This window comes from Oncorhynchus mykiss, chromosome 18, assembly GCF_013265735.2.
Source record: "Oncorhynchus mykiss isolate Arlee chromosome 18, USDA_OmykA_1.1, whole genome shotgun sequence".
Classification (NCBI taxonomy): domain Eukaryota; kingdom Metazoa; phylum Chordata; class Actinopteri; order Salmoniformes; family Salmonidae; genus Oncorhynchus; species Oncorhynchus mykiss.
The window spans coordinates 56,821,222-56,835,100 of NC_048582.1; the positions used below are offsets into that span (position 1 = coordinate 56,821,222).

At 43.3% G+C, this 13,879-nt stretch overlaps 1 protein-coding gene across 1 annotated transcript; it reads left to right on the forward strand.

The window, feature by feature from the left end:
- The first annotated feature begins 312 nt into the window (after positions 1-312).
- On the forward strand, positions 313-12,268 carry LOC110496561 (endoplasmic reticulum membrane sensor NFE2L1). Its single transcript, XM_021572530.2, has 5 exons — positions 313-1,181; positions 4,015-4,119; positions 4,361-4,468; positions 4,712-5,192; positions 10,430-12,268. The coding sequence occupies exons 1-5, from the start codon at positions 666-668 to the stop codon at positions 11,200-11,202; spliced, it is 1,983 nt and encodes a 660-aa protein (XP_021428205.1). The 5' UTR covers positions 313-665; the 3' UTR covers positions 11,203-12,268.
- The last annotated feature ends 1,611 nt before the right edge of the window (positions 12,269-13,879 follow it).

Sequence of the window (13,879 nt, forward strand, 5' to 3'; positions counted from 1 at the left end):
GCCCCTGACAACAAGGTTCCGTTTTAAAATAACGGTAGTGTTCTTGTGATGCATTATCTGAAACAGTGTAATATTGAATAAAATGTGTTTTAAGCATCATTTCTAAGTATAAATGTATGTCTTGTTTGTGGCGGAAATCCAATGAATGGGGTGACATTTTGCATCCAACTAACAGCCGGTGGGACGCTACGATTGGCTCCCTCCATAACATAATACATCTTCAACCAATCGGACCCTGTTGCGATGGAAGCTTTGGGGCGATTTTAAGTGAATTATGCAAATCCCTCCCCAAGTCTCCTTGCAGCTGATAGGGGGTGAAAGAACAGGTTCGGGATATTTACTTTGTATTATAAGTCGTTTGTAACACCATACATAAACGGGAGATTCCCGTAGATCATAGTTTTATCTAAGTTTAAATTATTTATTGTATTCGATTGTGGTACAGTTCTTCGTTTGAGGACATGTCTCTGTCAGGAAGTTATCAGAAACCGGTAGTGCAGTAGCTAGCTATCTAAAGCTTTCGCCGGCCGCGTACAGTCAGGCAGACCTCTTTGTCTGATTGGAAAAGCGTGTTCTTTTGTTTGGCATTTTCTTTGTTTGGTAGTCTAAAGTGAACTCTGGGGCCAGCGTTTCTCCACAGACGTTCTTCCAAAAGTGTGAAAAATATGCAAAACGTGAAGAAATACTTCACAGAAGGACTGATCCAATTTACGATCTTACTCAGTTTGATCGGAGTTCGCGTGGATGTCGACAGTTACTTGAACGGCTCCTACTCACCGCTAGAGATTAGCGACGGTCCTAGCTCAGCCTACATCCAGACACCGTTTCACAGTTTGAGGGACAACTGGGACGGGTACAGCGTGCACCCCAAATGTCCCGAGTTGGATTATTTCTTCGCCTGCCGTCGGCTCCTGGATGAGGTGAGGGCGCTTGGGTCGCCCATCCGGTTCCCTACGCAGCTGAGCGCGTGGCTCGTACACCAAGTACCTGACAGCTCTGAGTTCCGAGAGCCACCAAACAGCACGAGTAACAGTAATGTTAGCGCGGGGCTGTTGTCAGAGAGTACCGGGGAAGAGGCCAACGACACTGAACTTCTCGCCGTCGACGAAAGCCATACTGCCCCCCAGCTAAGTGGGCCGGGGCCTTATCCCAGCACTGGAGCCTGCGAGATACCCAATGAGGCGAGTGCTGCAGCGAGATGGCATTAGCTAATTTTGCTAAAAGTTACCTAATGTGAAGTTATTGTGACGAAATGCTAACCCCCAAGCCTTTAGCTACTCAACAAGTGTAGCTAACTGTAAGTGTATTCTGATAGGCCTATACTATTTGGCTAACTCAGGGGTTCCGAAACTGTTTCAATCGGGTCCCCCTTCAAGCATTGGGGAACATCCAGCGCCCCACGGGTGCGCACGCGCCACGTTTATTTCTAGGGGCACAAGCACTTCATGACAAGCTGTTCATTACCTTCTTCTTGGTGGAGAGAATTGTACATTTTTAAAGCTTTTTTTTCTTTCAGTTCTATACGTTTTGCTATGTCTGTTAGTCGTGATATTTGAGTGACTAAAAAATTACAAAACTGTCTTTTTGGTCTGAAAAACCCGGAAAAATATCGTTAACTTACATGGGCTAGTTGATCTGGACATTTCTGACAACTTATAAATAGCTCTCTAAGGTATGCAATGACCTAACATGACAAGAGGAGCTGATAATGCACTGCCCAATTTCGAAATTGCACTTGTCTGGGACTTTGTAGGTGTGTCAATCCCAGACGCTTAATTTACTACTTACTATTAGTCTAATGTTGTAGGTTTCAGCGGTGTGTTTGTAGGGCTGTGACCATGATGGCATTTTGGAAACCCTGTTAAGTGGGGGGATTTAAACTTTTCTCTTTTGGTCCTTGGGTGAGTTTTTGTGGGGCAAAGGCTCCTTATAGTTCAGGACTGTCTAATGGCGAAGGCTGTGTTATCTTATCTCCCACGAATTCACTTGCTGCTATTGGGAGATTTGTATTGTGTAACACCCCATTTATATAGGATACACTCACACACCTGCTCATACACGTTCCTGGGTCTAAATCATCTTGTGGCTCTAGACACAGTTGAAACACAAGTTCATGCATCAACCTGTTGAACAACCGCAACCACAGTTGTCAACAGATTGATAACCGTGGTGGTTAACAGCAGTGCAGTAACAGTTAAGCGGGGCCTCAGTCATTTAACGGTCACAATTGGTTCATTGTAGCAGAAAGCAGATGCCTAAGTCATTCCTCCTATAAAGCTACAATATAAGGGGCAATGTTTCAGACATTCTTCTTAGGCGAAGATTGCTAGGCTGCTGGACTCACTCAGCCTTGAATAGGCCTGTAACAGTTGGTTTAATCACAATGACTGACACTGCTTACAAAACTGTCTTTGTCCCATTCTCTCTTTCTCTCCATCTTTTACCCCTTTTCTCTGGACTCCCTCATTATCTTCACATTTCCTTTCTCTCTACCTCTCAATAGCTGTTTTTTTATTCAATTGGTGACATATATTCACTCCAAAATTCTAGAATCCACATAAATAAAATATGCTCATTTTCTCACCAGTGGTGTGTTGCCACCAAATTGACTTGTTATGGATACAAATCAGTGGGTGATGACGTAGTGCACAAAATGTACTTTTTTGCTTAAGTTTCCATCGCATTTTCAACTCCAGCAGTAGTTTTGTCACAAACTGTTACGTTAAATACTTGGGTCTTAGCAGGTGCGCTCTAGCCAACAGCTCAAAGATAGTGTGGGTAGGCTAGTCATACATGATGAGATTATAATGGATAAGGCAGTCAACCATTGATCATGTCACCAGAATAAGACCCCTGATATGTTTTGGATAGGAACATCAAGCTCACTGTGCACTTTCACCACCCTGTGAAGTTCAGAATTTATTTAATCTGTAGCTTATTAATAAACTGCATGTTTTCCTGAGTCATAGTGGGAGGAACACACAACGTATCATCGCATGACTCCAAGTTTACTTCAATATGATGGTTATTATACTGAACAAAAATATAAATGCAACATGCAATAATTTCTAAGATTTTACTGGGTTACAGTTAATTGATATCCTTCTGTCACTTGGAATACATGTATTCGGCACTAATCTATGGATTTCACAAGACTGGGCAGGGGAGCAGCCATGGGTGGGCCTGCAGGGGCATAGTCACTTGGGAGACAGGCCCAGCCAATCACAAAAGGGCTTTATTACAGGCAGAAATACTCCTCAGTTTTATCAGCTGTCTGGATGGCTGGTCTCAGACGATCCCGCAGATGAAGATGCCGGATGTGGAGGTTCTCGGCTGGCGTGGTTACACGTGGTCTTCGGTTTTGAGGCCGGTTGGACATACTGCCAAATTCTCTAAAACAACACTGGAGGCAGCTTATGGTAGAGAAATAAACATTACGTTCTCTGGCAACCGCTCTGTTAGACATTCCTTCAGTCAGCATGCCAATTGCACGCTCCCTTAACTTTAGACATTTGTGACATTGTGTGACAACTGCACAGGTGGCCTTTTTTCCCCAGCACAAGGTGTACCTGTGTAATGAGTATGCTGTGTAATCAGCTTCTTGATATGCCACACCTGTCAGGTGGATTATCTTGGCAAAGGAGAAATGCTCACTAACAGGGATGTAAACAAATGTGTTCCCAAAATTTGAGAGAAATACGTTTTTTGAGCATATATATGGAACATTTCTGGGATATTTTATTTTCACTCCAGAAACATGGGACCAATGCTTTACATGTTGCATTTTATCAATATTTCTCTGCATAAAGACATTTCCACCTCCATTTCTTCCCCAATTTTAGCCACAAAAATATCTCACCATGTCGTAAAAAAATATTATGTCTGCATTTATAAAATTGTACCAAAACTTCCTGTTTCCATCACAGCTGTCGTAATTGTTTTTGTATACGCTATAAAAACTGTATGGAAACGTACCTAAATGTATTCTGTTCTATCGGTCTTTCCTGTTATCAGGAGGTTGAGGAACTGAAGGGGCGGATCCAAGAGTATGGTGATGAAGGCAGAGAGGAACCTGTTTCCCTGACCCAGCTGGCTCTCAGTTCCACACTAGAACATGAGGTACATACAGCGATGACATAGAACAAGTCTTTTTTATTTTTTATTCTGTCTTGGAATAGGCTAGCTAGCTAGATTAAGCGTTCAGCTCTGTAGGCGTGCCTTTGTTTAACATACTATTTGCTCAGTGTTTGATGTGTGTTTTGTTTTGTGTGTTTGTAATAGGCGCTGTGCTTGCCTTGTTATGTTTTTCATCACAGATTTTCCACAGTGTGACGATTTGACTATGTGTTGTTGATTCCAGGGTTTGTTAGGTAGCGGAGCCCCTCTCTCCAGCTCTGAGGACCCCCACCCCCCTGACATCGACCAGCACTGGAGCCAATTCCTGTCCCTACCCATCTATGAATTTGACGTAAGTAGTATCCCTTGATAATGATTATGATGTCTTGGTAATATTTGTGAATAGAGAAGGTGATTTGAAAATGTCAGTTATCGAATATTGGTTTCGAACTCCCAAGGGTTTTAGGATTTACCTGTGCGCTACTGTGATTTACCTGTGCGCTACTGTGATTTACCTGAGCGCTACTGTATATGTCAGTGTGTGTCTATGTCCGTGCCTTTTTATAACGTGTGTGTGTGTGTGTGTGTTCTTCAGGATTTAGACCCACTGGTTCCTCAGCAGCTGTCTGATCTCGACGCCGACATCTCCAGCGCCATCAGCCAGGATGTCAGTCTCCGCGATGCCATGGTAACAGGCTCCGTCTACGACATGATCCCCCCGAGGGGTGGAGTCAGGACCCTGGTGGCACGGCAACCAAGAGGGCCCCTCTTCCGACTCGAGTCCACAAACTCCTCCAACTCGTCACCTGGTACAACCACAGGGCTGGTTGCACTACCGAACGCTGTGGTGGTCAACGGAACACGAAATGGGTCATCGTCCCATGGTGCACTGGAAGGCTGTTTGGATGAGGCAGTGTTTGACCAGATCAACCTCCTGGGGCTGGATGGCTGCTTGGAAACCATGGACGCCCAGCTGCTGGGGATTCTACAGGGCATCGACCCTCGTGTCCTGGAGGACCTTGACTCAGACTCCGGTCTTTCCCTGGAGAGCAGCTCTCGAGGCCCAGACTCCCCAAGTGAGTTGGAAGACTTGTGGGGCTGCTTTAGGGAGGTGCAATGTTCAGTGTTTCCCCTGTACCGCCGCTGCTAAATTGTTGCTGCCACACCAAAAAAAGAAATACTTAAATGACTAGAAAGTATGTAGGAAAGATAATTGACCTACATATTTCTAAGTAATATAATCATTGAACTAGAAATCACCTAAATTAAAACTACACTGTAGGGGAGAATTGAAAATTAAAAAATCAATGAATTTAGGAGTATTTGTGCCATGGCTGGATTACTGAATGGCCACACAGGGAACATCCCAGGGGCCCTGATTGGGGTCCTCATTGGTTTTGTTATAATGTTTGAGCTTAAGAACACAGAAATAGCCATGGAAATAGATGATAGAATTGCAGGAAATTAGCTGAAAAACAGCACACTTCTCTCTTCCGCCAATTCCGGACTTATTTAAGCCACACCCACAAACCCTCCCTTCCACGACTGTTGCAACCACTGCTTAAAAAGAATAGGGTAAACACTGGTGGGGATAGTAATGCATTGTGGAGAGGGGACATGATGATCCTCTGTTGTGCTATATACAGTGCCTAAGGAAATGTTTCAGACCCCTTACATTTTTCCACATTTTGATATGTTACAGCCATATTCTAAAATGTATACAATTACATTTTTTCCTCATCAATCTACACCAAATACCCCATAATGACAAAGCAAAAACAGTTTGACATTTTTGCAAATGTATTAACAACAAAAAAACAGATGACATTTACATAAGTATTCAGACCCTTTACACGCAGTATTTTTGGAAGGGCATTTGGCAGCGATTACAGCCTCGAGTCTTCTTGGGTATGACACTACAAGCTTGGCACACCTGTATTTGGGGAGTTTCTTCCATTCTTCTCTGCAGATCCTCTCAAGCTCTTGTCAGGTTGGATGGGGAGCGTCACTGCACAGCTATTTTCAGAGATGTTCGATCGGGTTCAAGTCCTGGCTCTGGCTGGGCCACTCAAGGACATTGAGACTTGTCCCGAAGCCACTCCTGTGTTGTCTTGGCTGTGTGCTTAGGGTCGTTGTCCTGTTGGAAGGTGAACCTTTGCCTCAGTCTGAGGTCCTGAGCGCTCTGGAGCAGGTTTTCATGAAGGATCTCTCTGTACTTTGCTCTGTCCATCTTTGCCTCAAACCTGGCGAGTCTCCCAGTCCCTGACGCTGAAAAACTCTCCACAGCATGATGCTACCACCACCATGCTTCACTATAGGGATGGTGCCAGGTGTCTTCCAGATGTGATGCTTGGCATTCAAGCCCAGCATCACGACCAAGGGAAGGTCCGAAAACACATTACCAAGACTATCATCGGATTTTAGGATGTGCCAATGTTTGTGAACAATTCCCTTAATTTGTTCAGAGCACTTTGAATAGCGGGGTAGTTAGAACGCAAGAATGCGTCTTTTTGCGAGACTGACCTTGAAAAAGGTCATGTCTCGTTTTGTTTTGAATTTTCTCAATGGCAATATTAATCTGATCATTCTTGTAGCCCCTCTCCTTGAACTTTCTTTGCGTCTCAGCCATATTTCTGTTGAAATCGGACTGTTTTTTGCAAATTCTTTTGATTCGACAGAATTGGCTGTAGGGCAAAGGCAATTCTGTCGAATCAATAGAATTTAAGGGAATTGTTCACAAACATTGGCACATCCTAAAATCCGATGATAGTCTTGGTAATGTGTTTTCGGACCTTCCCTTGGTCGTATTCTCGCGGGGCAGAAATCTCAGAGACCAATTGGTAAACTCTGATTTACCACCACAAGATATTCCTGAACAACGTCTATTTGCGCCCCTACTGGATGGAAATTACAAATGTAATGGCTGTGCTCAATGCAATGGCACTTATAAATGTAGATCCTTCAAACACCCACAAACAGGGAAATCGATCCCAATAAAAGGTGTTATCACGTGCTCCACTAAGGCAGTTATTTATCTTATAACTTGTCCTTGTGGTAAAAATGATGTAGGTAAAACAAAGCGCAAATTAAAAGTACGTATCTCAGAGCATCGTAGCACCATTAGGTGTAAAAACTTTACTTATCCAGTTGTGGCCCACTTCTTGGAGGCAGGCCACTCGATTTCGTCTCTGCTTTATATTGGCATCGAACATGTCACCCTCCCTAGGAGAGGGGGTGACCTTGATAATTTATTGTTAAAACGAGAGGCTGCCTGGATCTTTAATTTAAAGACCCTTGCTCCCTTCGGTCTCAACGTAGACTTTGATCTGAAGCCATTCTTGTGATTATTGTGACTTTGCCATTGTAATTGTGTGTAAACTTGTATAGTCAAATTAATCTATGATCGTATGCTATCCATTTGTTTGTATGCTGTTCTTTGTATGACATTTTAATATTTGATTATTAACCAATGATATTAGGCCACGCCTGGCCATGATTACAGACACCTGTGTCTTTTGACACTATATAAACGAGTCATCCCGCAGTGTTTGATTATACCCTGATGAAGACAGCTTGGCTGTCGAAACGTTGGACATTACATTTTTGCATCTGAGCTCCTAGAGTGTGCGGCTCTCTTATTTTATTTTCAACCTTATCATAACTAGACATAATTGCAAATGATTAAATCCTTCCAATAGAAATAAAATTTTAAAAATTTGTTACAACTTGAACTTAAATTAAATGAGTTGACTCTTCACATGGGATGATTTCACTGAACAACAAAAGAAAGGGAATATTGAATGATCCCCAATGATCCATCGCATCTCCCAAAAATGTTTTCAATGATAGTCTAGAAACTAAAGCTTTGGTTGTCTTCCTCTCAGGCTTCCATGTCTTCTCCGTGGACCTCCTCAGTGTCCACTTCTTGAACATCAGACTCTGAGGCCTCATCTTCACTGTCACTTTCCAACCTTGTTGAGGATGGCTCGTTGTCAGGCTCAAAAAGCCTCAAATTTGGCCGGGTGGCCACCAATTTTTCAACCCTTGTATTGGTCAGCCTGTTGCATGCTTTGGTGTGTGTTCCCAAACAAGGATCAGGTGCGCTCTGAGTCAGCTGATGTTGGTGGGATTTGGAGGATGATGGAAGCAACAGGGGAAAGAGCCTCAGATCCACAAAGTCCCTTCCATCAGGTGGCTATATATTGGCACGACTGCCATATTGCATCTCCATCCCAAAGCCCATGCTTGGAAGTGTACATCGCCAGACTGCCAAGAACCTTGCCCTCATCCAGGCCAAGGTGGCGAGACACGGTAGTGATTACACCATAGGCCTTGTTGATCTCTGCACCAGACAGGATGTTCTTGCCGGCGTACTTGGGCTCCAACATGTACGTTGCTGCGTGTATGTGCATCAGGCAGAAGTCTTCACGCTTTTTGGTGTAATTCTGAACTGCAGTTTGCTCTGCTTGGAGCAACAGTGAAGTGGGCAGGGCAGTACGGATTTCTTTCCTTACATCTGCAGTCAGGATGGCATTCAATGTGGTGCTCTTATTCTTCTCACTTTGCTGGTGAGGTAGATTGCTGCTATAATGACACTTGACATACCTAACCATTTCCTTGGCTCTCTTGTAGAGTGTATCCATTGTTTTCAGTGCCATGATGTCCTTGAGCAGATTCAATGCATGAGCAGAACAGCCAATTGGTATGATGTGAAGGTAGGACTCCTCCACTTTAGACCAAGCAGCCTTCATGTTCGTAGCATTTTCTGTCACCAGTGCATGACTGCCTTCAGCTCATCTGCAATGTAGAGACCGGTGTGTCTGTTGTCCCTTGTGTCTGTGCTCTTGTAGAATCCTGGTTGAGGGGTGGAGATGATGTAGTTAATTATTCCTTGCCCACGAACATTTGACCACCCATCAGAGATGATTGCAATACAGTCTGCTTTCTCTGATTTGCTTCACCTTCACTTGAACTCTGCTGAACTCTGCATCCAGCAAATGAGTAGATAAAGCATGTCTGGTTGGAGGGGTGTATCCTGGGCAAAGAACATTCAGAAATCTCTTCCAATACACATTTCCCGTGAGCATCAGAAGTGAACCATTTGCATACACAGCTCGAGCAAGACATTCCTCTGCATTTCTGACTACGTTCCTCCATTGAGTAAAAAAAACAACTTCTGATTCCAGGAGGACCATGAGCTGTTGCTATCGATAAGGTGTCTGATTCATCATTTTCACCTCGAATAGAAGTAGAGGGACTTTTGTCAGAGGTTGCTTGTTGTCAGAGGCTGAGGGAACTGTATGCACTTGGCCAGATGATTCTGCATATTCGTTGCATTCTTCACATATGATTTGGCACAGTATTTGCAAATGTACACAGCTTTTCCTTCTTCATTAGCTGCAGTGAAATGTCTCCACACATCAGATAGTGCCCATGGCATTTTCCTGTAAAGATTAGAAACAAATGAGTAAAAAATAAATACAAGTACAGATAAATAGTTAAGCAGTTAGATTAAACAACTCCTTTGTGAGATAAATGTTTTAAACATGTATGGAAACAGGTGAATTAACACTCCTCAGTTAGCAGGCTCAAGCAAGCTAAAACCCACATGGTAGCAAAAAACTAACTAGCAGAAATGGTTAACAAGTTAGAAATTATTTAAACACTTTGATTCAGGCTACCATTTATTAGTTAACAAAAAATCATGTATGTCATACAAAATATATTCACCCCACCCAGTATTGTAATCAAAACTTACCAGAAAGCATGTAGTCCTTGGCTCAGACAGTATAGTAGTGTGGGCTCAATAGCATCTCATTGGTGTGCAAGATCTTGAGAATCAGCTGCACGTGTGATGGAAGAGTGCACTGTGCATGCAGAGGGTTGCAAATCCAATGAATTGGGGATAGTTTAACCAATATAAGACCTAGAATTGCCTTTATGTGTATCCCACAAAGTTTCACTGTTGTAAGCTAACTTTTTTTTAAAATTAATTTAACTTAACTTCCCATGGAAAATTCCGGAAATTTTCCAACACTTTGCAACCCTAGGTCTGAATACTTTATTTACATTTAAAACTTTTTTATTTTTTAATGCATTTGCACACATTTCTAAACCTGTTTTTGTTTTGACATTATGGGTATTGTGTGTAGATTACTGAGGATTTCCATTTCTAAAAGAAAGCTGTTACGTAACAATGTGGAAAAAGTCAAGAGGTCTGAATACTTTCCAAAGGCCCTGTACATCACATCTCTGCAACATTCTAAACATTGTAAATTAGTTTACACATTCATATGTACACTTGACTCCCCAGGTGCATCTGAGGTGTCGTCATCGTCTTCCAGTTCGTTTTTTGAGGATGAGGGTGGGGCTACGGGCTACAGCAGTGAGGTGGACTCCCTCCCCTCCAAGAGCATTGCCAACTACCACACATGGTCGCCTGTGGATTTCAGCGAGAGCGTGTGGCACGACCACAGCTACTCCTCCGCAGCCTTCTCCGAACCGTCAGCCACCACTTTTCCCCACAAAGCCATCAAAGAGGAGCCTTTCAGCGATGAAGACGGGGAAGATGACGAAGCCCGGGAGCTTAGCCGCGACGAACTCCGCACCCGGGCCCTGCATGTCCCGTTCTCGGCGGCGGAGATCGTCAGCATGCCCGTAGAGGAGTTTCTGGAGCTCCTGGAGGGGCATGGCCTCTCGCCCACCCAGGTTGCCTTCCTGAGGGACATCAGGCGGCGAGGGAAGAACAAGCTGGCGGCGCAGAACTGTCGCAAGCGCAAGCTGGATGCTATCACGGGGCTCCAGGAGGAGGTGGAGAGGCTGCAGGCCCAGAGGAGCAGGCTGCTCAGGGAGAGGCAGCACACGGCCAAGGCTCTTGGTGCCGCAGGCCAGCGCATGGAGCACCTCTCCAGGGACATATTCTCCAGGCTGAGGGACGGCTCAGGACGACCCCTGACCCCAGAGAGATACACCTTGCAGTGCGAGGCCAACGGGAGGGTCGTGGTGCAGCATATCAGGCGGCCTAGTGTTGCCACGACAACAGCTGGAGGTAAACCGGACAAAAGGAAGAAGGAGAAGAAGCCTTGATGCAGCAAGGGCTGCTGGTACTTGATACTTTTTAAGGGGTGTTATTGTTTTTTTTCTGAACTTACAGTCCAGATTCTGGTCTTGTGACTGTTTCCGTATCTTTCTCTTCCTCCTTGTCTGGACTCTTTGACCTTGGGAGCCTAAAAGGGCAGACACTTATGTTAAATAAATACACCCAAAAACATACAAATAAATACACCCAAAAACATACATTTAAATACAAATATTACAGAATGTGTGAATGGAGTTTTTTTCTCTTTTTTTTTCTAGAAAAATAATCATACCTCAAACACTGGACTCTTAACGTTTTCCTCACTATGTAAAGGAAAGGTTTGTATTATCTTTAAAGCATTTCTTACAAGGAGGATATATTGTTGTCCTGAGGATGTCAGGCTGCAGTATCATTTGTATAATTCCTACAAAAATAAATTGTAGGCCAGTTAAAATGAAAAACAGAACACCAATTCTATATCTTAAAGGGACCCTTTGGGATTTTGGCAATGAGGCCATATATCTACCTGAGAAAATAAAAGACTTCCCCATAGTCAGACCAGCTCGTGGATACCATGTGTATGTCTGTGTCCTGTATGAAGGAAGTTAGAGGTAGTTTCACAAGCCAATGCTTACTAGTGTTAGCTCAATGACTGGAAGTCTATACTAACAGATACCCATAGACTAGTTAGCAATTACTCTAGAGCTAGTTAGCAACTAACTTCAAACTGCACGCAAAGACATAGAAATGCTATCCACAAGTTCATCTGACTGGGGAAGTAGATAAAAGGCTTCATTGCCAAAATCCTGAAGTACCCCTTTAACTTCAACGGTATCTAGATTCAGATTCTGATCTATGTTCCCTCATAGACCTTAGTTCTGGAGTTTAAGTTGAAATGTTTCAAAACTCAATCTAACTGGCGATATGTTAGACATGTCATTTGAAAGGCCTTATTTTAATTTGGAATCATGTTTTGATAGTTGTGTATTGGTGAAACACAGATGTACATGGCTATTGCTTTATGTGTGATCAATTTTTGTATGTTTAAAAAAACAAATCTAAATAACTTTTTTTGAAGCGCTGTATGCTTTTCTCCTCTGATATTATGAAGCAGGGCTTTGACTCTGGTGGTTTTCATTCTACCTCAACTACAGCAGATTTATATGGAGGGTTTAGGCAGATTGTAGGAGAGACCATTTTTTTATTGCATGGGGAGAGGGTTGGTTGAGGAACACAAGTGCACCCAAGTCACTGCAAATGCTTCACTGTAGTAGGTCAATGTTGATGATGATAACTGATGTAACCCTCATCCACTTAGTGAAGCAATGCATTCACCTGCTTTTGTGTTCAGAAGTATAGTATGCTTGTATGTATGTATATATTATTTGAGAATTACTTTGAGAGATTGAAGAAAAGTGTAGTGGAAGATAAAAACAGGAAAAAACACTGTACAGAGTTCTAGAAGAAACAGACCGAGGTAGGCTATAGTACCTACTTCAAGCAATTGAAAGCATCTATTTAGTTGTCCTTTTATTTAGATGAATATTGAAAATGTTCTTTACACCTCAGAAATGAGTTTTGCCTTGGGCAAAACCAATCAGATTCTAAGATACACTGAACAGTTTTATATTTTTATTTTCTATTTATTTTTTTCTTAGTCACTTCTGTTTTTGTTTTTTTTTGCTGTGTGGGAGTAAATGAGGCTGAATTAATTTTTACAAATCCTTAATTTGTTTGACCATAAAATATACACTATATATACAACAGTATGTGGACACCCCTTCAAATGAGTGGATTCGGCTATTTCAGCTGTACCCGTTGCTGACAGGTGGATAAAATCGAGCACAAAGCCATGCAATCTTCATAGTCAAACATTTACAGTAGAATGGCCTTACTAAAGAGCTCAGTGAATTTCAACATGGCACTGTCATAGGATGTCACCTTTCTGCCCTGCTAGAACTGCCCCGGTCAACTGTAAGTGCTGTTATTGTGAAGTGTAAACGTCTAGGAGTAACAATGGCTCAGCTGGGAAGTGGTAGGCCACACAAGCTCACAGAACAGGACCGGTGAATCGTGTAAACCTGCACCCAAGCCTAAAATCACCATGCGCAACGCCAAGAGTTGGCTGGAGTGGTGTAAAGCTTGCTGCCATTGGAGCAATGGGAACACGTTCTCTGGAGTGATGAATCATGCTTCACCATCTGGCAGTCTAATGGACAAGCCTGGTTTTGGTGGATGCCAGTCAAACGCTACCTTCCCAAATGCATAGTGCCAACTGTAAAGTTTGGTGGAGGAGGAGTAATAATTATAGACGATTCTGTGCTTCCAACTTTGTGGCAACAGTTTGGGGAAGGGTCCTTTCCTGTTTCAGCATGACAATGCCCTCGTGCACAAAGTGAGTTCCATGCAGAAATGGTTTGTTGAGATTGGTGTGGAAGAACTTGACTGGCCTGCGCAGAGCCCTGATCGCAACCCCTTTGGGATGAATTGGAATACCGACTGGGAGCCAGGCCTTATCGTCCAACATCAGTACCCAACCTCACTAATGCTCTTGTGGCTGAATGGAAGCAAGTCCCTACAGCAATGTTCCAACATCTAGTGGAAAGCCTTCCCAGAAGAGTAGAGGCTGTTATAGCAGCCAAGGGGGGACCAAAGCCAAGGGGGGACCCATGGTGTTGGAATGAG